The sequence below is a fragment of the Macaca thibetana genome, chromosome 1 (assembly GCF_024542745.1).
Source record: "Macaca thibetana thibetana isolate TM-01 chromosome 1, ASM2454274v1, whole genome shotgun sequence".
Taxonomy (NCBI): domain Eukaryota; kingdom Metazoa; phylum Chordata; class Mammalia; order Primates; family Cercopithecidae; genus Macaca; species Macaca thibetana.
In genome coordinates this window covers 20,615,499-20,637,082 of record NC_065578.1, presented here as the reverse complement: position 1 = coordinate 20,637,082, position 21,584 = coordinate 20,615,499, and the positions used below count along the sequence as shown (strand labels likewise).

The 21,584-nt window shown below is 39.6% G+C and overlaps 1 protein-coding gene and 1 pseudogene across 5 annotated transcripts in view; one reads left to right on the top strand and one right to left on the bottom strand.

The window, feature by feature from the left end:
• The window catches only part of USP48 (ubiquitin specific peptidase 48), a 102,732-nt gene that overhangs the window by 38,162 nt on the left and 42,986 nt on the right, over positions 1-21,584 (top strand). For 3 of the 5 annotated variants that reach the window (XM_050790348.1, XM_050790329.1, XM_050790368.1), the window contains exons 8-12: positions 619-701; positions 8,000-8,179; positions 14,749-14,877; positions 15,859-16,008; positions 20,498-20,695. In XM_050790348.1, coding sequence (XP_050646305.1) covers positions 619-701; positions 8,000-8,179; positions 14,749-14,877; positions 15,859-16,008; positions 20,498-20,695 — 740 coding nt within the window. The remainder of the gene's footprint in view (positions 1-618; positions 702-7,999; positions 8,180-14,748; positions 14,878-15,858; positions 16,009-20,497; positions 20,696-21,584) is intronic. The other 2 variants (XM_050790358.1, XM_050790338.1) reach the window with 1 other exon arrangement.
• Positions 6,760-6,816, bottom strand: LOC126945013 (uncharacterized; annotated as a pseudogene).

The following is a 21,584-nucleotide window of genomic DNA, read 5'->3' as shown; positions in this document are numbered from 1 at the left end:
AAAAATACAAAAATTAGCCGGGCATGGTGGTGCATGCCTGTAATCCTAGCTACTGGGGAGGCTGAGGCAGGAGAATCACTTGAACCCAGGAGACGGAGGTTGCAGTGAGCTGAGATTGCACCATTGCACTCCAGCCTGGGCAACAAGAGTGAAACTTTGTCTTGGGGAAAAAAAAAAAGAAAAAAGAAAAACTGTAAGTAAGTGAATTACCCTGATCTTCAGTATTATCCGATATTTTAAATAGAATAAATTTTGTACTCATTACACCCCCGCCATGGGAACGTATTTTTCATTTTATAATTAAAATCAAGGCAATGTTGGCACATGTGCATGTCTGCATGTCTTCTGTAAAGCAGGATAATCTGTTTTTCTTTTGTGATTAAGCTGAAACTTCTGGAAAATAAGCTGTGCTTGGAATCAGCACTTTGAATTCACATTTTTTAACCTATTATTTGTCCAGCTATAAAGTAATAATTCTGTTTACTTCTAATTGTACATGTTTTGGAGGAAGATTGTTAAGTGAAAGCTACCTACTGTTGAGTTTATTAAAATAACTAATAGAGCTTATATGTTATGATTGTTTTAAATGTAAATATAATCAGCTTTCCTCTTGGTTAGGCAAACTGGACATAAGAAAAAGCTGAATACCTACATTGGCTTCTCAGAAATTTTGGATATGGAGCCTTATGTGGAACATAAAGGTAATATTTTTACTGAGAAGTAAACATTATAATGCTCAGAGACTCTAACTTGTGATCGGCTTGTGATGAATATAGAATAGCAGTCAATTGCCAATTTTTGTTTGCTAATCTCTGGGAATTTCTGTCTAGGAACAAAGACTTTTTTAGGAGAGCCAAGATGTTAATTCCATTTTGTGAGAGTAGGTACATAGCAAAGATGAGGTGGTTCATGGATATGTACAGAATTAAGGGTATAAAAATAATTTGTAAAAAATGAATACTGTTTCTGAACCCACACTTGCCACCTTAGTTTCAATACTATTATTTGTCATTTCTCAAAACTAACAGTCTCCAAGTTGCCTCTATTCACTTTTTAAAAAATGTTGTCCCGGAAACATTAGGTGGCGTAATTCCAGTATTTATGCTTTCATTTTTCATATCTGCAACCACTGGTATGCCCTAGGATGCTATCATTGTTTTAACAAGAAATAAGTACTGCTTTTTTCTTTTGGTAGTCTTCATCCTACCAAACAGGATGAGTCTTACTAGAGAAAGAACTGTTTCACTTCCCTTTAAGGTTGATTATAGTACTTATGAAATATTATGTATGTATGTATGTGTGTATGTATTTTTGAGACAGAGTCTTGCTCTGTTGCCTAGGCTGGAGTGCAGTGGCACGATCTTGGCTCACTGTACCCTCAGCCTCCCTTGTAGCTGGGATTACAGGTGTGTGCCACCAGGCCCAGCTAATTTTTGCACTTTAGGGTTTTGCCGTGTTGGCCAGGCTGGTCTCAAACTCGTGGCCTCAAGTGGTACACCTGCCCCGACCTCCCTAAGTGCTGGGATTACAGGCGTGAGCCACTGCCCCAGCCTCAAATTTTTAATGTAGAAATAATTTTATAAACTCTGTCTCTTTCCAAAGAAAGAAAAAATTTCTAGAGGCAGCTTACAATGGAAGCAAGCTGTAAAAACCTTTAAGAGACATGATTGGGAAGGTTGAGGAGGAAAGTGCTAAATAGATACGTAAGCTTTCAAATGTATGATACTCTTCAGTACTATACTTTAAAATTTGTATCTCTAGGGAACAAGGAAACTGTTTTCAACTTTGCTTTTGGACTTCAATGTTAGATTGTTATATTTTGTTGAATAAATAAACTTAGCTCTATTTTACTTTATTTAGTAGTTTGCTGCTTGCCTCCTTTGTTCAGGTAATTGAAATTGAGGAAAATCTAATGGGTTAGTGGCTTCCCAGTCCAGAAACTTAGGAGATGTGAAATGAGCACTTTGCTTGACTCAACTGGATGAGTTTGAATTGTTACTATTAATAGTTATTAAGTTTATTATATAGTTGTCCAGTTTATGCTATAAAGAAAATATTTATCAAAAGGACGTGTTAGATCAAAACCTGTGGAAATATTTAATTTTGGTATGTTGGTTTACTAAATATAGTGCTTTTTATTTTTTATTAATTTGTTTTCGAGATGGGGTCTGGCCCTGTCACCCAGGCTAATTTGCAGTGATGTGATCACTGCTCATCACAGACTCAGCCTCCTGGGCTTAACCTGGAACAACAGGCATATTCCACCATGCCCAGCTAATTTTTAATTTTTTTTTTAGAGACAGGGTCTTGAACTCGGCTCTAGTGATCCTCCTACCTCAACCTCCCGAAAGTGCTGGGATTACAGGCATGAGCCACCATGTTTGTCTCCTTAATTTTTGAATAAATAAGTAAATAAATAAGTATTATCTTCTCATTTTAGAATTGTTAATTAGGGCTGGTAAAAGCAATCTAGTGGTTTATAGTTATAGGCTTGTCTTTTACATGCTGTTGTAATACTTGCTCTGCCTTATATAGGTAGAAAACTAAAAACAGTTAACTTTTGTTAATTGCTTGGAGTTTGTTCTAGATAATTTGGGAGATTCAGAAAGCATAAAGAAATACAAACCATGGCCGGGCGCGGTGGCTCAAGCCTGTAATCCCAGCACTTTGGGAGGCCGAGACGGGCGGATCACGAGGTCAGGAGATCGAGACCATCCTGGCTAACAGGGTGAAACCCCGTCTCTACTAAAAAAATACAAAAAACTAGCCGGGCGAGGTGGCGGGCACCTGTAGTCTCAGCTACTCGGGAGGCTGAGGCAGGAGAATGGTGTGAACCCGGGAGGCGGAGCTTGCAGTGAGCTGAGATTCCACCACTGCACTCCAGCCTGGGCGACAGAGCGAGACTCTGTCTCAAAAAAAAAAAAAGAAATACAAACCATGTGTAATTCTGTCATCCAGATAATTAGTATTTATATTTTTCCATACCCACATATAACCACACAAAGCTGTACACACATAGCTACACAAAGATCAGAAGATGGATCTAAAAGATGATCTATTGTTAAAAGGAGAATCCACCTGTTTATTTAAATGGTGAGCCTGCAGATATGCAGACATCTGTAGAATGAGGGATTCTCATTTTCAAACATTAGCCCCTGACTCTCCGACTCAAGTCTTGCCATGTTCCTTGGGGATTTAAAAACTTACCTTTTTTTTTTTTTCAATTTTGAGATAGAGTTTCACTCTATTGCCCAGGCTGCAGTGCAGTGGCATGATCTCGGCTCACTGCACCCTCCATCTCCTGGGTTCAAGCAATTCTCCTGCCTCAGCTTCCCTAGTAGCTAGGATTACAGACGCCTGCCACCATGCCTGGCTAATTTTTTATATTTTCAGTAGAGACGGGGTTTCATTATGTTGGCCAGACTTGTCTCGAACTCCTGACCTTAAGTGATCTGCCTGCCTTGGCCTCCCAAAGTGCTGGGATTATAGGCGTGACCCACCGCCCCTGGCCTAAAAACTATGTTAATTCTGAAGTTTTTCTTTTTCTTTTTTCCTTTTTCTTTTTTTCTTTTTTTTTTGAGGCAGAGTCTTGCGTCACCCAGGCTGGAGTACAGAGGTGCGATTTCGACTCACTGCAACCTCCACCTCCTAGGTTCAAGCAATTCTCCCTGTCTCAATCTCCCGAGTAAGCTGGGATTACAGGTGCCCGCCGTCATACTCAGCTAATTTTTGTATTTTTACTAGAGACGGGATTCACCATATTGGCCAGGCTGGTCTCGAGAACTCCCAGCCTCAGGTGATCTGCCTGCCTTGGCCTCCCAAAGTGGTGGAATTACAGGTGTGAGCCACCACGCCTGGCCTTCATTTTAAAGTTGATGAGTTTAATGAATTGATGAATATAAATCCAGGTTATCTGCAAGAATTAAAATGTCAAAATTTTTAATGCTGTCTGTTGGTAATAAAGTTACAGCTACTGCTAATACCTGTGGATTACTGTCTTCATTAATGATATAGGGAATATTATTAAGATTCCTTTGTATACGCTCCTTCCAGCTGACCCAATAGCAACTTCTCTTTTTCAGTGATCTTGCATTCCACCCTTGTTCGGCCCTTACTCAGTGCCTTACCTTGCCTTGTCCTTCTATAGTTGAAATTTCATGTATCTCAGTATATTTTAGTTTTTTCTTTTCAAAATTTGAAATATATCATATTCCTAAAAGTTCAAAATGCAAAAATGCATGGCTTAGTGAATTATGAATTATGCGTACTCCCCAGATCAAGAAAGAAGAACATTTCTGGAACCCCAGAAGCCTCCTTTTGTGCCCCTCCCAGTTGCACAGTTAAAACCACCTTCCTTCCCTTAAGTGTAACCATTTATCTGACTTTCATGTGGAACGCTTCTTTTATTTTTTTCTTCTTTAGCATTTTACTATAGCATGCATCCCTAAACATAGCTTACTCTTTTTTCTCCTGGGATATTGCCAGCCATAGCATAACCCATAATTAAATCTTACTGTGCTGCCCCTGCTTCTTTACCTGGGAGAAGAACCCCACTGGTGACTCCTCCAGATCCTGCTGAGTCTGTGATAGTTAACAACCTTATCAAACTTTGTTCCTCCCAGACCCTGCAATGTCTTTGGACACTGCTACCTTCTGTGTTTTCAGCTGAGGTTTCATCCGTTGGACACTCTTGTGTTTGTGAGAACTAGGTCCCGCTGAGGTTTCTGGAACCCAATGTACTCCCATACTCTGGAGGCTGATGCATTTTTAGAGAATCCTGGGCTTTGGCTCCTCTTCAGCCTCCTTTTCTTTTCTCTTCCTCTCTTCCTTACCCATTGTCTTGCAAAACGAGGTGCTTTTGACCAATTAGGGTCAATAGAGCCACAAAAAGAAATGTATCACCGTTCTCAGTTACTGATCTATTTAAAGTGAGTTGTCATCAATATTTGTTCACAAATGTATTAAAGGTATCCAGAATATTAAAAAAAATTTTTTTAACCACTTTAAACATTAAAAACACCCAGTTTTTATAATCCATTACTGACAGTGTTGGAATATTGTTCAGGATGATCTCTCTACCTGAGTTGGTTGTTGCAGTGTTGTTTTGTTTCTTCTGTCCGTGGTTGTCTTTGACTGCATGCTGCTTATTGCACATAGAGAATTATTTATGGGGATTCCCCTAGGGGTAGGATACATGCCATCTCCTCTGCAAAGCCCTTAGGTTTATTTCTGTCAGGCATTTGGGGCCTCTGCTGGTTAGGTATGATCACAGAGTTCAAGGCTTGAGGTTCCCTGGCTTACACAGACTGGAAGAACTTGGTATGGGCAATCTAACACCATGACATTTCCCCCTCCTTTTTATTTCTGCTGCTCTGTTCAGGACTCAGGAGTTTTTCTTTCTTTTTTTCTTTTTTCTTTTTTTTTTGGAGACAGAGTCTCGCTCCGTCACCCAGGCTGGAGTGCAGTTGTGCAATCTTGGCTCACCTCAACCTCCGCCTCCTGGGTTCAAGCGATTCTCATGCCTCAGCCTCTCGAGTAGCTGGGATTACAGGTGTGCACCACCCATGCATGGCTAATTTTTGTATTTTTAGTAGAGACAAGGTTTCACCGTGTTGGCCAGTCTGGTCTGGAACTCCTGACCTCAGGTGATCCACCTGTCTCGGCCTCCGAAAGTGCTGGGATTACAGGCACAAATGAGCCACTGTGCCCAGTCAGGAGTTCTTATGGTTCCCTGAGGTTAGGAAGATAGGCTTTTTCTGGCTCACCTTCACATGAAGTAATGGGGAGAGTGCATGCAGTAGAAAGAACAGTGGGGGGTGATTCCAGGTAAGCCCTAAAATTGGAGTATGAAAATGCCCCCTAAGGCAGCCTGGGCCAGCTAATACTAATAATTAACCTAGAAAATATAACATGTATTCTTAACTCTCCAGATAACATCTTTACCCTCAACGATCTCAAAACATTAAGCAATCGACACTCCCCTAAATTATTTTTAAGATGGTCTTGCTCTGTCATCCAGGCTGGAGTGCAGTGTGGCACGATCACGGCTCACTGCAGCCTTGACCTCTCAGACTCAAGCGATCCTCCCACCTCAGCCTCCTGAGTAGCTGGGACCACAGGTGTATAGTACCATGCCTGGTTGATTTTTTTTAAGTTTTTATAGACTGGGTCTCTCTATGTTGCCCAGGCTGGTTTTGAACTTACGGCCTTAAGCAATCCTCTTGCCTTGGCTCACAAAGTCCCGGGATTACAGGCATGAACCACCACACCTGGCCTATTTTTCATATGTATTTTAGTTCTACCTTTTTTAAAAAAGAAACTTACAGACTATCTTGTATAGGAATCCTGGTGTTGACCCACCTCCTTTGTTTATCATTCTTTGCATTCTGGACCTTCCATCTGGAAGAGTTTTAAAATACTGAATTAGAGCTTATAAAATTCTTTTAGTAAGGGTCTATGGGTGAAAGATTCTTTTCACATATTATTGTCTGAAAGTGTCTATTTTGTCCTTGGGGAATTCATTTTCTCTAATCATGAATGGTTACTTTTACTCATTGAAGATATCATTGAAGAAGATAGCATTCTGTTGCCTTGGGGCATCCGTTGTTGCTGTTGAAAAGTTGGTTGCAGTCTAATTCTTGTTTCTACAAGAGGCCTGTTTTATTTTGTCTAATTTTAAGACCTCTTCTTTGGTTTTGGTGGCTTGCAGTGTCACTGTGACCAATTTTGGTTTGTTTTTTAATTTTGATTCTTTAAAAATCTGGTTTTCTAGTAGGAAAGCCTGCTAGACAAATTCTAAAAGAGCTGTTAACACTTGGTTTGATTTTTAATTGATTTATTCTTCTCACCTAGGGCATCTGAAAATTTTCCAACTATTACCTCTGAATGCTTTTTCTCTTTTCCCTTTCCTTCTGGAATGCCAGTTAGATATGTGTTAGATTTTCTTACTCTATGCTGCACGACGCCCAACTCTTCATTGCTTTGTCCTGCATTCTGCATAATTTCTTAAGCTCCACCTTACACTTTATTCATTCCCTGTTCAGGTGAACCTGATCTGAGGTTAAACCATTTTATAGAGTTTTGACTGTTGGTGACTATGATTTCCATTTCTTGGAGTTTGATTTGGTTCTTTATCATTTGATTTTCATTTTCTATAGTCTCTATTCCTCTTAATCTCATCATTTATTTCTTTAAATATACTTAAAATTTTATTTATGTATTTGCTGTTTCCACTGACTGAGGTGAAAATCTTCATCAGTTTGATTTTGCTGCTGTTTGCTACCTCGCAGTTAGAGTGACTTGTGTTATGTGACGTGTGTGTGTGTTGACGGAACTCATTTCTTAGGACTATCACTCGTCCCAGGACCACATCAAACACAACTCTTGGCTTGGGGTTTTTCTGACTTCATAGGCAGTGTGAATTCATAGTAAAGAAATCTTTTTGAGGGCTGGCTTCTTATGAAGTTGTAATGGAGATTTCCTTTTGGTTTTTGATTTTTACCCCTAGGTCCCAAAGTATAAGTTTTCATGACTTGCCGTCAGTTTTTGCCAAAGCATTTATCTTCTCTTCTATAAACAATAGCCTTTTCATTTGACATTCGTGCCTCCCTGGTTTGTGTAAGTTTTAATTTTTGTAACACATCAGAGAGTATGAACAGCCGATTCTTGGGACGCGTGTGGCCTCGCTAGTCTGTGCTGAAGAGCACAGTATGTAGTAGAGTAGCTTATACTCCCTGAGTGCCCAGGAGGCCATAGTTTTTCAAAAATCCATGTATTTTGCAGAGGCTTGGAGAGTTAATACAGTGTGCTTAGAGTGTGTTTAAGAGAGTTAAGGGAGTGTAAATATACATTATTTTGTAAAAGTAATTTGTAAAAATTTTAGGTGACATGTTTTTAGTTACACCGCATGTATAAAGATTCGTAAACATTACAATTCAGGCTCAGGATATAAGAAATACTGTTATCCAATGTTTCTTTTACTTTCTCCCTTTCTCTCCAGGTGGGTCCTATGTGTATGAACTCAGTGCAGTCCTCATACACAGAGGAGTGAGTGCTTATTCTGGCCACTACATCGCCCATGTGAAAGATCCACAGTCTGGTGAATGGTATAAGTTTAATGATGAAGACATAGAAAAGATGGAGGGGAAGAAATTGCAACTAGGGATTGAGGAAGATCTAGGTAAAACCTTTAAGTTGTGAGTGCCCTTTTAAAATATAAATTTATTTAGTAGAAATATTTGTGATAAATTATTATGGCTCAAGATTATTATGTTACAGACTCTCAAGGATATTTGCATTTCTTAAACACATGTGAAATCACTGAACATCTTGTATTAGCAATGCTTGTTTTTCAGTTTTGTGTTCTTTTCGAGTCCGTGTCTTACTCTGTTGCCCAGGCTGGAATACAGTGGTACAATCATGGTTGACTGCAGCCTAAACCTCCTAGGCTCAAGTGATCTTCCCACCTCAGCCTTCCTAGTAGCTGGGCCTGCAGATTTGTGCCACTACACCTGGCAAAATTTTGTTTTTTTTTGTGACAGAGTCTTACTCTGTCATTAAGGCTGGAGTGCAATAACACCATCTTGGCTCTCTGCAACCTCTGCCTCCTGGGTTCAAGCAGTTCTCATGACTCAGCCCCCTGAGTAGCTGGGATTACAGGCATGTGCCACAATGCTCAGCTAATTCTTTTTCCTTTTCCTTTTCTTTCCTGTTTTTTTTGGTCACTCTTGCTGCCTTCTCTTTTTTTTTTTTTTTTTTTAACTCTTGCTGCCTTCTTGTCCAGGCTGGAGTGCAATGGGAAGATCTCGGCTCACTGTAACCTCTACCTTTCGAGTTCAAGAGATTCTCCTGCCTCAGCCTCCCAAGTGGCTGGGATTACAGGCATGTGTCACCACGCCTGGCTAATTTTGTATTTTTAATAGGGACACGGTTTCCCTATGTTGGTCAGGCTGGTCTTGAACTCCTGACCTCAGGTGACCCGCCTGCCTCGGCCCCCTAAGGTGCTGGGATTACAGGCATAAGCTACTGCACCTGGCCTTAATTTTTTCTATTTTTAGTAGAGATGGGGCTTCACTGTGTTGGCCACGCTGGTCTTGAGTTCCTGGCCTCCAGTGATCTGCCCACCTTGAACTCCCAAAGGGCTGGGATTACAGGCGTGAACCACCATGCCCTGCCAACCTGGAAAAAATGTTTAAAACAATTTTTTTGTAGAGACGGGGTCTCACCTGGTTGCCCAGGCTAGTCTCGAACTCCTGAGTTTAACAATCCTCCTGCCTTGGCCTCCCAAAGTGTTGGGATTATAAGGCATGAGCCACCATGCCCAGCCAACAATGCTTGCTTTTTAAAATTTTAGTTAAAAAAGTTTACAATTATTTTGTTCCAGAGATGGTTTTCATAGTGTCATGTTTTCAGTAAAGCTTGAAGGCCAATGATCAGTTTTTAATTACCAGGCTTATTTAAGTGGGTAGGGGAGGATCATAGGTATTAAGTTAATGATGATGAATAGTAGATTTAATGTAGTAGGATTAGTAGTTGTTTTCCTTGGGTCAGGAAATTTATTTTGGGGAACTAACTGTAGCAGGTAAACTTTGTTTTTCCTTCCTTTAAGTATCTTACCCAAATCCTTGAGCAGTGCTTCTGTGGAGAATGAGCTGGTTGCTACTGTGTAGTGGTGAGGTCTCCCATAAAGAGTACTTCTTGAAATAGTGGTGAGGTCTGCCATAAAGAGTACTTCTTGAAATAGTATCCTAGTATATACTTTCATCACCTCAGTTGTCTTGGGCCTAAGTACCCATTTATTTTCCAAAGGAATGGACAGTTTTTCTACCTGGAGCCCTCTCCTGAGCTGTTTATCACTTTCTTCCCATTGTCTGTCAGACAGGTATAGGCAATTGTCCAAGGGCACAGGCTTTGTTCTGGAAATCCAACACACAGCATAGTGAGATGACACATGCAGACTCACAACTGTGGTCATCATTTCACAAGAAAGTGCTAAACAGCTTTGGATGAGGTTCAGACTATGGTATCTGAATCAGAGAAAAGAAATGGGAGTAAGTGTGTGTGTGTCTCCTGCCATTGTTTTTTCTTAGTGGGTCAGAGACATTTATTCAAGGTGTGCAGTAGGCAGGAGCGTAGCAGTTGAGATTTGCTTTCAAGACACATGCATCATCTCTACAGATAATAGATTGTTAACTCCATTCATGTAGCTTGGAGAAGTCATTCTTTCACTTTTAAATTTTATTTTCTTTACTTTTATTGATATATATTTTTTGAGACAGAGTCTTGCTTTGTTGCCCAGGCTGGAGTACTGCGGCATGAACATGGCTCACTGGAGCCTGGAACTCCTAGGCTCAAATAATCCTCCTGCCTCAGCTTCCCGAGTAACTGAGACCACAGGTGTGATCCACCACACCTGGCTAATATTATGATTTTTTTTTTTTATAGAGACAGGGTCTCCCCGGGTTGCCCAGGTTGCTTTTGAATTCCTGCCCTCAGACAATCCTCCCACTTGGCCTCCCAAAAGTGTTGGCATTACAGGCATGAGCTTCCGTGCCCAACCTGTTTTCTACTTTTAAATAATATTTCTGTGTTTATAGAATTTCAGCAATCTCACTCCCATTTTACCTAAGTAAAACTCAAATTCTAAACATTTGCTTATACAGTATGTGTTTTCATTATGACATTCCTACTAGGAACAGAATTGAGATAGCACATTAATTGGGTTGAGCGAGGTGGCTTACACCTGTAATCCTAGCACTTTTAAGAGGCTGAGATAGGAGGATGCTTGAGCCCAGGAGATCAAGGCTTCAGTGAGCCATGATTGCACCACTGCACTGCAGCCTGGGCCACGGAGTGAGACCTTGTCTGGAAGAAAAAAAAAAAAGAACTTTAAATTGTGAAAAGTTATGTCTTGGTTTTGACTGTTTTTTATTGTTTTTTTTTTTTCTTTTTTTTTTAAAATCTGTCTACATTCTAGGATTAAAAGCATTGTTAAGGCTGTCTTAAATATGGGTAGTCCTAAATTTTGAAACAGTTCAAGAAAACACTAAACACCCATTGGCATCTCATTCCAGTGTTTTCATAACTCATTATTTTATGCAGCATATAATTTAGCTTTCATCTTTTAAATCAAAAATAGAAAATATTTTTAAATTTCATTAGACATTCATTGTTATGTTGTATCCTGAAGTTTTATGAATCATTTTATATTCCATCTTATACAAAATCATGAACATCTTAAATCTTGGGTACTTTTTTTTTGAGATGGAGTCTCCCTCTGTCAGCCAGGCTGGAGTGCAATGGCACGATCTCAGCTTACTGCAATCTCCACCTCCCGGGTTCAAACGATTCTCTTGCTTCAGCCTCCTGAGTACCTAGGATTACAGGCGCATGCCACCACGCCTGATCAATTTTTTGTATTTTTAGTAGAGACGGGGTTTCACCATGTTGGCCAGACTGGTTTCAAACTCCTGACCTCAAGGGATCCGCCTGCCTTGGCCTCCCAAAGTGCTGGGATTACAGGCGTGAGCCACCGCGCCCAGCCTGTTACTCTTAATTAGGAATGGATGACTAATCTTCTCTTACCTGTACATGTTACTGGTATTTTAATTCCCTATGACAGTACAGTGATCTTCCAACCTTTTTTGTTCACATGTTGTCTGTAAGACTGTTGAACATCCAAGCATGGGTGCAAGGGAAAACAAAAAAAAATTGAACTTTTTTTTTCTTTGCACATTTTAAAATCTAACAAATTTCATCATAAATTTTAAGCAGCTCCAAATGCTGTAATTTATGACATAATAAACACCAAAACTTAAATTGTAACATCACTCTTTTATTAATGTCCAGATGACATTAAATACCATAGAGATTTTATGTCCACCAACATCCTTTTCAAGGATAACTGAACAGGTCTTATTTTATAGTAGGCATTTTTAACAATTCAGTTTTCTTCTGTACTACTATTTCCATTACATTTACCCTACAGAATTTTATTCTAATGGAATATAGTAAGTTTTTTGTGACTATAAAGCTCTGAATACTTAAAAAGTACTTCTGGATAGAGTGCTGTTTTTAAAATTATGACTATTACTACATAATTGATAAAACTCATAAAAGTATATTATAAATTTTATTAAACAGTAAAACTTCTCTGTAAATGTTTTTTTTTTTTGGTAAATATATCTTAATGTGATAGATGAGTCCTTTTTCTGTCACTGGCTGAGAGGTTATATCTTTCTTTTGTGACATGGGAGTCAAATGATTGTGAAAAGAAAGGTAGAAACCATCATGGGACCTCAGTGTTGAGACAGATCCATTTTAGAAAAGCACATGGTGAATTGAGGATCTGGTAACTGGATTTCCTTAGAACTGCCCATAACCTTTTTTGTTCTTTTTGAGACGGAGTCTCACTCTGTCGCCCAGGCTGGATTGCAGTGGTGCTGTCTTGGCCCACCACAACCTCTGCCTCCTGAGTTCAAGTAGTTCTCCTGCCTCAGCCTCCCAAGTAGCTAGGATTATAGGTGCACATCACCATGCCTGGCTAATTATTTGTATTTTTAGTAGAGACGGGGTTTCACCACATTGACCAGGCTGTTTCGAATTCCTGATCTCAAATGATCTGCCGCCATAACCTCTTACCTCTCAGAAAGTTACCTGGAACACTGAAACCCAATTTGAAAATCGTTTTCATGTGCTGTAGTTGCCATCTGAAACACTTCATGTTTTCCACTTGCTGTTTATTTTATAGAGATTAGTGGCTAATGTTTCTGGTTGTTAGCATTTCATTCCTTTTGTTTTTTCTTTTTTGAGACTTAGTCTTACTCTGTCACCCAGGCTGCAGTGCAGTGGTGTGATCTTGGCTCACTGCAACCTCTGCCTCCTGGATTCAAGTGATTCTGCTGCCTCAGCCTCCTGAGTAGCTGGGATTACAGATCCCAGGCTAATTTTTGTAGTTTTAGTAGATATGGGCTTTTACCATGTTGGCCAGGCTGGCCTCGAACTCCTGACCTCTGGTAATCCACCTGCCCCGGCCTCCCAAAGTGCTGGGATTACAGGCGTGAGCCACCGCACCTGGCCCATTTCATTTTTTAAAATGATGCTATTTTAGGCTGGGTGGGGTAGCTCACGCCTGTAATCCCAGCACTTTGGGAAGCCGAGGAGGGAGGATCACCTGAGGTCAGGAGTTTGAGACTAGCCTGGCCAACATGGTAAATTCTCGTCTCTACTAAAAATGCAAAAATTAGCTGGGCGTGGTGACACATGCCTGTAATCCTAGCTACTGGGGAGGCTGAGGCAGGAGAATCACTTGAACTGGGAGGCAGAGGTTGCAGTACACCGAGACCGTGCCATTCCACTCCAGCCTGGGAGACGAGTGAAATTCTGTCTCAAGAAAAGAAAATATGCTATTTTATTTCTTTGGGCAATTAAATCAAGTCTAGATTTATTTGTATTATTTTGACTAAATTGAAGAAAATCTGTTTACTAAAATGATTACTGAGCTAATTTTTATTTTTCAAACTGTACATATACATTTTATATTTGCTTTTATTAAAAAACAACATTAGGCCGAGGTGGACAGATCATGAGGTCAGATGATTGAGACCATCCTGGCTAACACAGTGAAACCCTGTCTCTACTAGAAATACAAAAAATTAGCCGGGCGTGGTGGCAGGTCTGTAGTCCCAGCTACTCAGGAGCCCGAGGCAGGAGAATGCCGTGAACCTGAGAGGCGGATCTTGCAGTGAGCCGAGATTGAGGCACTGGACTTTAGCCTGGGCGACAGAACGAGACTCCATCTCAAAAAAAAACCAAAAAACAAAAAAACCACACACACACAACATTAAAACAAATACTTGTGTACCAAGCAATCATTAAGAATAAAAATATTTCGGCCAGGTGCAGTGGCTCACGCCTGTAATCTCAGCACTTTGGGAGGCTGAGGCTGGCAGGTCGTGAGGTCAGTAGATCGAGACCACACTGGCCAACATAGTGAAACCCTGTCTCTACTAAAAATACAAAAATTAGCTGGGTGCGGTGTTTTTAGAGAGACGGTTTTCACCATGTTGGCCAGGTGTGAGCCACCGCGCCTGGCCTATTTTGATTTTTTAATTTAATTTAATTTAATTTAACTTTTTCTTTTTCCTGAGACAGAGTCTCGCTCTGTCACCCAGGCTGAAGTGCAGTGGTGTGATCTTGGCTCACTGCAACCTCCGCCTCCTGTGTTCAATCAATTCACTTGCATCAGCCTCTCAAGTAGGTGGACTGCAGGTGCGCACCACCACGCCCACCTACTTTTTGTATTATTTGTAGAGACAGGGTTTCTCCATGTTGGCCAGGCTGGTCTTGAACTTCTGGCTTCAAGTGATCCGCCCATCTTGGCCTCCTAGAGTGCTATGATTACAAGCATGAGCCACTGTGCCTGGCTTCAGTTAAGTTTTGTAATTTAAGACTAACATAAAAATCAGCTTATGGCAATAGTGATTTTTTTTGTTGTTGTTCCAGGTTTGTTCCCCAGAAAAACGTATTTTCTTTTTACCTTTTAAAAATGTAATGTGGTTGGCAGTAGCGGTAGTAAACTTCTTTAAATATTAGAAGCTAAAGAGCCTGCCAAATTTCTATGGCATTCGAATGTTTTAGATTGGTGTTAATGTCTCTTAGGTGTATGTTTTGGAAATTGTTTTCTATAGCCCTGCTAAAGAATAAACAAACTCTAGGCACTTAAGGTACCTTTTGATTTCTCTATCTCAGCAGAACCTTCTAAGTCTCAGACACGTAAACCCAAGTGTGGCAAAGGAACTCACTGCTCTCGAAATGCATATATGTTGGTTTATAGACTGCAAACTCAAGAAAAGCCCAACACTGCTGTTCAAGTTCCAGGTAAAGCAGTTTTCCAGGATTATATCAGGCAAATGTTTTAGAATGCCATACTCAAAGATGAATGATAACTAGTGGATTGCTTTTAGTTATTATGATGAATTGATTTCTTAAGCTGAATGTTGGTGAAAGTAAATATCAATTGCAAATTTACTTTTAAAAAGTGAGCTTCTGAAATAAAGCAATGCAATTATTAAAAAATCAGGAAGTAATCAAAACATGTATTTAAAGTATAATTTGGTTTTAGTTTGTTCAGTTTATAGAGTATTTGTGAATTTTATTCATTTATCTGTAGATTTCCTAGACTTCATAATATAAAAGGTAGAGTTGCTGCTGCCCTGAAGACAGTCTTAGTCATTTTACTCAGCACTTTTCTAAGTTTGGTGGCATCATCTATTGTTTTTTATTTATTTATATTTTTTTGAGACAGAGTCTCACTCTACCACCCGGACTGGAGTGCAGTGGTGCAGTCTTGGCTCACTGCAACCTCTGCCTCCCAGGTTTAAGCAGTTCTGTGCGTCAGCCTCTGGGTAGCTGGGATTACAGGTGCATGCCACAACGCCCAGCTAATTTTTGTATTTTTAGTAGAGACGGGGTTTCACCATCTTGGCCAGGCTGGTCTTGAACTTCTGACCTCATGATCTACCCGCCTCGGCCTTCCAAAGTGCTGGGATTACAGGCATGAGCTACTGCGCCCCGCCTGGCATCATCTTTCTAAAGTGGTGATTTTGAGCCATTCAGTTGTTCTGGGAGGCTGATGATGTCATGGAGAGCTAAGTGGGGGGAATCAACTTAGTATTATTCCAGTGTCTGTCTTCAGTTTTACTTCTACCTTCAGATTGAAGGTTTCTAGCAGACAGGGAGACCATAGTTGGAATTTCTGACAATGTTTTAATCAGTATTTGATATGATTTAGAGATTAGCATGGTTCACTATATTTGAAAACAAGGATAAAGTTGTTTTTTGACTTTCTGTTTTGAATAGCCTTTCTTCAAGAGCTGGTAGATCGGGATAATTCCAAATTTGAGGAGTGGTGTATTGAAATGGCTGAGATGCGTAAGCAAAGTGTGGATAAAGGAAAAGCAAAACACGAAGAGGTTAAGGAGCTGTACCAAAGGTTACCTGCTGGAGCTGGTCTGTAAGATATTCTGGGACAGCACTGTTGCCATTAAGTGCCTTGTTTTTTTATGTTCACAAATGTATATGAAGAAACTTTCTCAAACTTACTCTTTCTAATAACCCACTAAAGCCAGCTTAAACACTCTAAAAGTGCTTTGTAAACCGACAATAACTTGATGTGTAGCATTCCATATTATTTCATTACGTTGTACTTCTAAAAATGGGAAGCTGTTAATAAATTATAACATTTAGGTCAGCACTTTGCATCCATGAGTATTGTAGATATTTATATTTTGTGAGATATTAACTTGTTTAAGAAAAATCCGATTGGATTACTATGGAAAAAGCAACTTGCCTGTTCTGTTTCTTTGCATACTTTGTGACCTGACAGTTTTAACAGACATTCTATTATATGAGTAGTTTTTTTTTTATGCTATTAGATTAACTTGAAGTTTAATACCAAATATTATGCTAAGAGGAGAAAAGCTTTCTGCTGACCCCTGATTTCTTAGAAATATCCTACATAATCCAGCTTATCCCTTTTCTGTATATGTTTATTCAGGTTTACCTGGTGTCTCAAAATGAAACCAAATTAAGCCTTTTTAAAGGCTGATGTGCCATTTGTATTAAATTATCTGTCATTTCAAAGACATGAATTTCCCAAGCCTAATTCCTACTTAAGGAAGAGAGACAATTTAGTCCTCACTTTAGAAAATAAATACTTAAGCATAATTGTACTTGTGGTTTGTCTTTTTAATATCTTAATTTTCCATTACTAGTATAACTTTAAACAAAATGTAAACAAAAATTGCTAAGTCTGTAAGAATAGATTTTAACTGAATTTTAATTTGATTCTGACCCTTCTTTGTAATCTGTTACTTCAACTATGTCCAAGGGTTGGGATTATCCTAAAGAATTAAACTGACCTTAATTTAACTGGAAATGATTTGGGAATGAACCCATGATTCAAATCTCTAAATTTATAAGTCTTTGTTCAAAGGTGTCGGGACCTAGAAATCTATTTTCCAAACTTTATTCATGGTTTCCTGTGTCCACTGGACAAGAGAAAGGGACTTAACTGGGTCTAAAGCGAAATACTCATTTGAACCACTCTTTAGAACTATGGAGTTCAAAGATGTTATGTGTCAAGTTAGCACTGTGCTTCCTTTGGCTGTTTTCATTCAGCGTACAGGCACCTTATGTTCTTAGAATATGCTTATGTTCTTAGAATATTTCTCTGTGTTATTTATACTTTTACCAATTATGAGCTATATAATTATTTTCCATTTGCAGTAAACTTATATTGTAGAAATTCCACATTGTAAAATTATGTAGAATCTCAAAGTTAATGAGCATGGTTTTGTGCTGGCAAGAGAAATCTTTCGTTATGCATTTTCTAAATCTTATTTTTGTGTGTGAACATATTTAAAGAAAGATCACTTACCCTAAAATTTAAGCCTCAGTAGGAACATGCTTTTGGCCCTTTTTATTTCCATTGAAATATACTTAAATTTATCTCTAGGTAAAGTGTTTCAGATGTTTTTAATGCTGTAATTGTTCTAGACCATATAACTTTCCTAAGAAAATGTGTCATGTTCAAAATCCAGGTGTTTTTTTTTGTTTGTTTGTTTTTTGTTGGCTTTTTTTTTTTTTAAGAACTTTAAACCAAAATGTATATTTCCCTGTGGTAAATATTTTAATATTTTGCTTTCCTCATCAAATGCTGAGGTTTCATACAGTCCAGTATCTCCAGCTTGATAATGGGAGAGTTCTCCCTCATTTGGAGTTGATTATATCCATGGCCTTGTAGTTTACTGAATCACAAATACTAGGGAATATATTTGAGGGGCCCACTCAGAGTCTTTTTCTAGTGCAGAAACATCTGTAGTGTAAAAACTTTGCCACCAGCAGAATCTGCCTTAACCATGAGACTTGTGCTCCACTTGTATTCTCAGGCAAGCTCTTGGCAGAGGTCAGTGCAACTCTTTATGATGATAGAGACTGAGAATGGAAAGAAAGACTTCTGTGAGCATAGTCACTCTTCCCTCATGGAGCCCACAGCGCACTAAAGTGAAATCTGGAAAACTTGCTCAGTTAGTAATAAGCATGGTATTAGATTAGAATTATAGGCCTGTTCTCTGCTTTCTGTCTTCCTCCTCTTACTATAAAACCATACATCGTTCTTCTAATTATTATATCTTTCATTAAATTTATATTGAACGATTCAAAAACCAAAACAACAAGCTTTCCTCGGAAGTTTTCTGGGAGATTGGAAAATGTTGTCTTTCCTTTGAGCCACGTTGTTGCTGGACAGTCAGGCCACAGTCACCCTAGGCTTTGAATTCCTGCAGACGTACCCTGGCAAGGAGGGCTTTGTGCATTTTGAGCTTTCCTAGATTCCTTTCATTGTGAGGGCCGGGATTCTTAGGGTGTTTTCTTCAGTTGGCAGTAACAGATACTGCTGTCTGTCCGCTCCTCCCCAGCTGCTGGGGAGACTAGAATGCCTAGTGACTTATTCTTGAAGGTTGCTCTTTATCACAATCCTGTTTTTTCTCCTCTGATAGCCTTTGTATTACTTACCATTTTAATCTAATTGACTGTCCTTGGGAAAAGATTAGAGTATGCTAAGCCCTTTATTTTGCTCTCGGAAAGGGATCATTTATCTTTGCATTCCCCAGATACCCAGCGTACTCTATCCTTGGCAGATTAAGCTTGACAAATGGCAAATAAAGTCGGGAGGCATTTTGAATGCAATTAGCCTTACAATGATATACTGTAAAGTGCTGCAGCTGTGTTACATATACTGCGTCTTAAGGTCTCCTCCTTTTTTTTTTTTTGAGATGGAGTTTTACTCTCGTTGCCCAGGCTGGAGTGCAATGGTGCAATCTCAGCTCCCCACAACCTCTACCTCCCGGGTTCAAGTGATTCTTCTGTCTCAGCCTCCCAAGTAGCTGGGATTACAGTCATGCGCCACCATGCCCAGCTAATTTTTTGTATTTTTAGTAGAGACGGGGCTTCTCCCTGTTGGTCAGGCTGGTCTCGAACTCCACACCTCAGGTGATCCGCCCGCCTCAGCCTCCCGAAGTGCTAGGATTACAGGCGTGAGCCACCTTGCCCAGCCAAGCTCTCCTCTTTTATATAATAAGGTTATGTAAATGTGTCATTAACTTTTCCATATCTCTTTTCTTCCAAAAAGCTCAAAATGCTTCACATAGCTTATCTTTTATACTCAACAACATCCCCATGAGGTAGGTAGAAGGCAGGTATTATTACCTTCATTTTACAAATAAAAGACCGGAAACAGAGAGAGTTTAAGTGACTCGCTCAGGTTCATTTTCTTGGTGGCAGAACTTGGATTAGACCGTGACCTCGACTCACAGTCCTGTGCTCTTCCTCTGGAGTCACTTTCGATTTGACCAGTCAGAAGACTCTTAGTCGATGATGTACAGTGCCAAATTTTGTTTTCATAAAAATTGAAATGGTTCGCTGTAAAATTAAAATGGGAGTTAGTTTTCTAGACATGTAACTCTCTGGGGAGTATAAAACTGGTCACAATGGGCTTCGTTGAAGTATCTGTCCCTCAGATCTCATCAGAAGGAGTATATAATACAAAAATATAAATTCAACCTCTGTATGTTTTCTTCTATGTTTTATGCTGGGACTCACTGGAGATCTTTGTAAGTAATCAAAGCTGGCCCTTTATCTTTGATTTTGGCTTTTAGGGAATTCTAGGGACTTCCTTTCCCCAAATTAAAACTCATTTTGAGGTGTTTGGTTTTGTCTTTTAATTTTTGCAACTTCAAAATTGATGACGACTCAGTTCTAGTGTACTTTATCCTGGAACTTGTTTAAAATAGGTTAGTTTCTTGAAATAAATAATAATATAATGAATAGATGATGACTTGGATTTGGGTGGGGGAATTAAATACCTTTTCAAAATTGCCATCAGTGTCATCTTGGATAAAGAAAGTTCAGTAGTTAAAAGGGTCTTCTGAAGTGTGGTCATAGTTGGTGAGGTTAGTTTCTAACTTAGAGTTCAGTTTGGCTTCTCATTTTAATTTTCAGATGTATATCACATACATGTGAAAAGTAATGACAAAAATAATTTATGAAATAAACATAGTAGGGCATGAGGTTGTGTTATTTGTGAGGCAGCAATGGAGCATGACTTGTAGTCAGCAAACATGGGTGTCTTGATCAAAACTCTGCTGTGCTATTAGGCAAGACTCTATGTGGATGCCTCTTGTAGAATGTGGTTAATAATACCAGCCGATCTCATAGGGCACTGTGCAGACTCAGCATTACTGTGCAGAGCTCCTTGAACTCAGAGGAGTGGCACTTAACTGGAGCTTTGTGTCGTAAAAACATCTTCCCCCAGACAATGATTCTTCTGATTCTGCTAACTCTGGACAGAGTTTGCATTGTCTTTTGAAAAAAATGAATGTATCACTTAGTCCAAAAACTGTAAAAATACATAGGCTCTTTCCGATGCTTGCTTTCTCAGAGCCCTATGAGTTTGTCTCTCTGGAATGGCTGCAAAAGTGGTTGGATGAATCAACACCTACCAAACCTATTGATAATCACGCTTGCCTGTGTTCCCATGACAAGCTTCACCCGGATAAAATATCAATTATGAAGAGGATATCTGAATATGCAGCTGACATTTTCTATAGTAGATATGGAGGAGGTCCAAGACTAACTGGTAATTCAAGATGTCCTCTCTGTTTAAAAAAGAGCAGCTCATTAAATCTTCATCTTATGGTCTTTATGAGTGTGGCTTATGATGATTTGACCCAAACTATGCTAGACCAAATATTCCTTACACTTTGCAAAAAGAATTTGCTAAATAAAGTAGAAGTGAAGCAACTGATGCTATTCATAGAGGGTTGGTTGGGTTTTTTTGGTTCATTTTTCGATTTGTTTTGTTTTTAACCCCTCTCAAAGCAGACAAAATAAGACCCTTTTGAGAAAACTGTCTGGTACTTGAGGCCTTGTCTGGTTAATTACAAGTTTGTGCCTCCATGTTATGGTGACTTTTTTTTTTTTTTTTTTTGAGATGGAGTCTTGCTCTGTTACTCAGGCTGGAGTGCAGTGGCTCAATCTCAGCTCGCTGCAACCTCCGCCTCCTGGGTTCAAGTGATTCTAGAGCCTCCCGAGTAGCTGGGATTACAAGCGCACACCACCACACCCAGCTAATTTTTGTATTTTTAGTAGAGACGGGGTTTCAATGTGTTGGCCAGGCTGGTCTCAAAACTTCTGGGCTCAAGTGATCCACTTATCTTTCCCTCCCGAAGTTCTGGGATTACAGGCAGGAGCAACCACGCCCGCCTGTGGTGACTGCTACCAGTGTCTGAGCTGTAGATGGTTACTTAGTTTATGAATGGAAGCTGCTTGATTCTACCTTCAATATAGACCTATATATGTGACCACATTGTACCCATGGTTTTATTTTGTTCTGGCTGCCTTTCTGTTCTGCCTCCTTGAAACATTTTTCTTTTTACATGAGTAGCTACCAACATAATCCCCCCTCCAATTTTCAGATGAGACTGTAGGAAATTACATGACACCTCCCTCCCCAATACACTATTTCT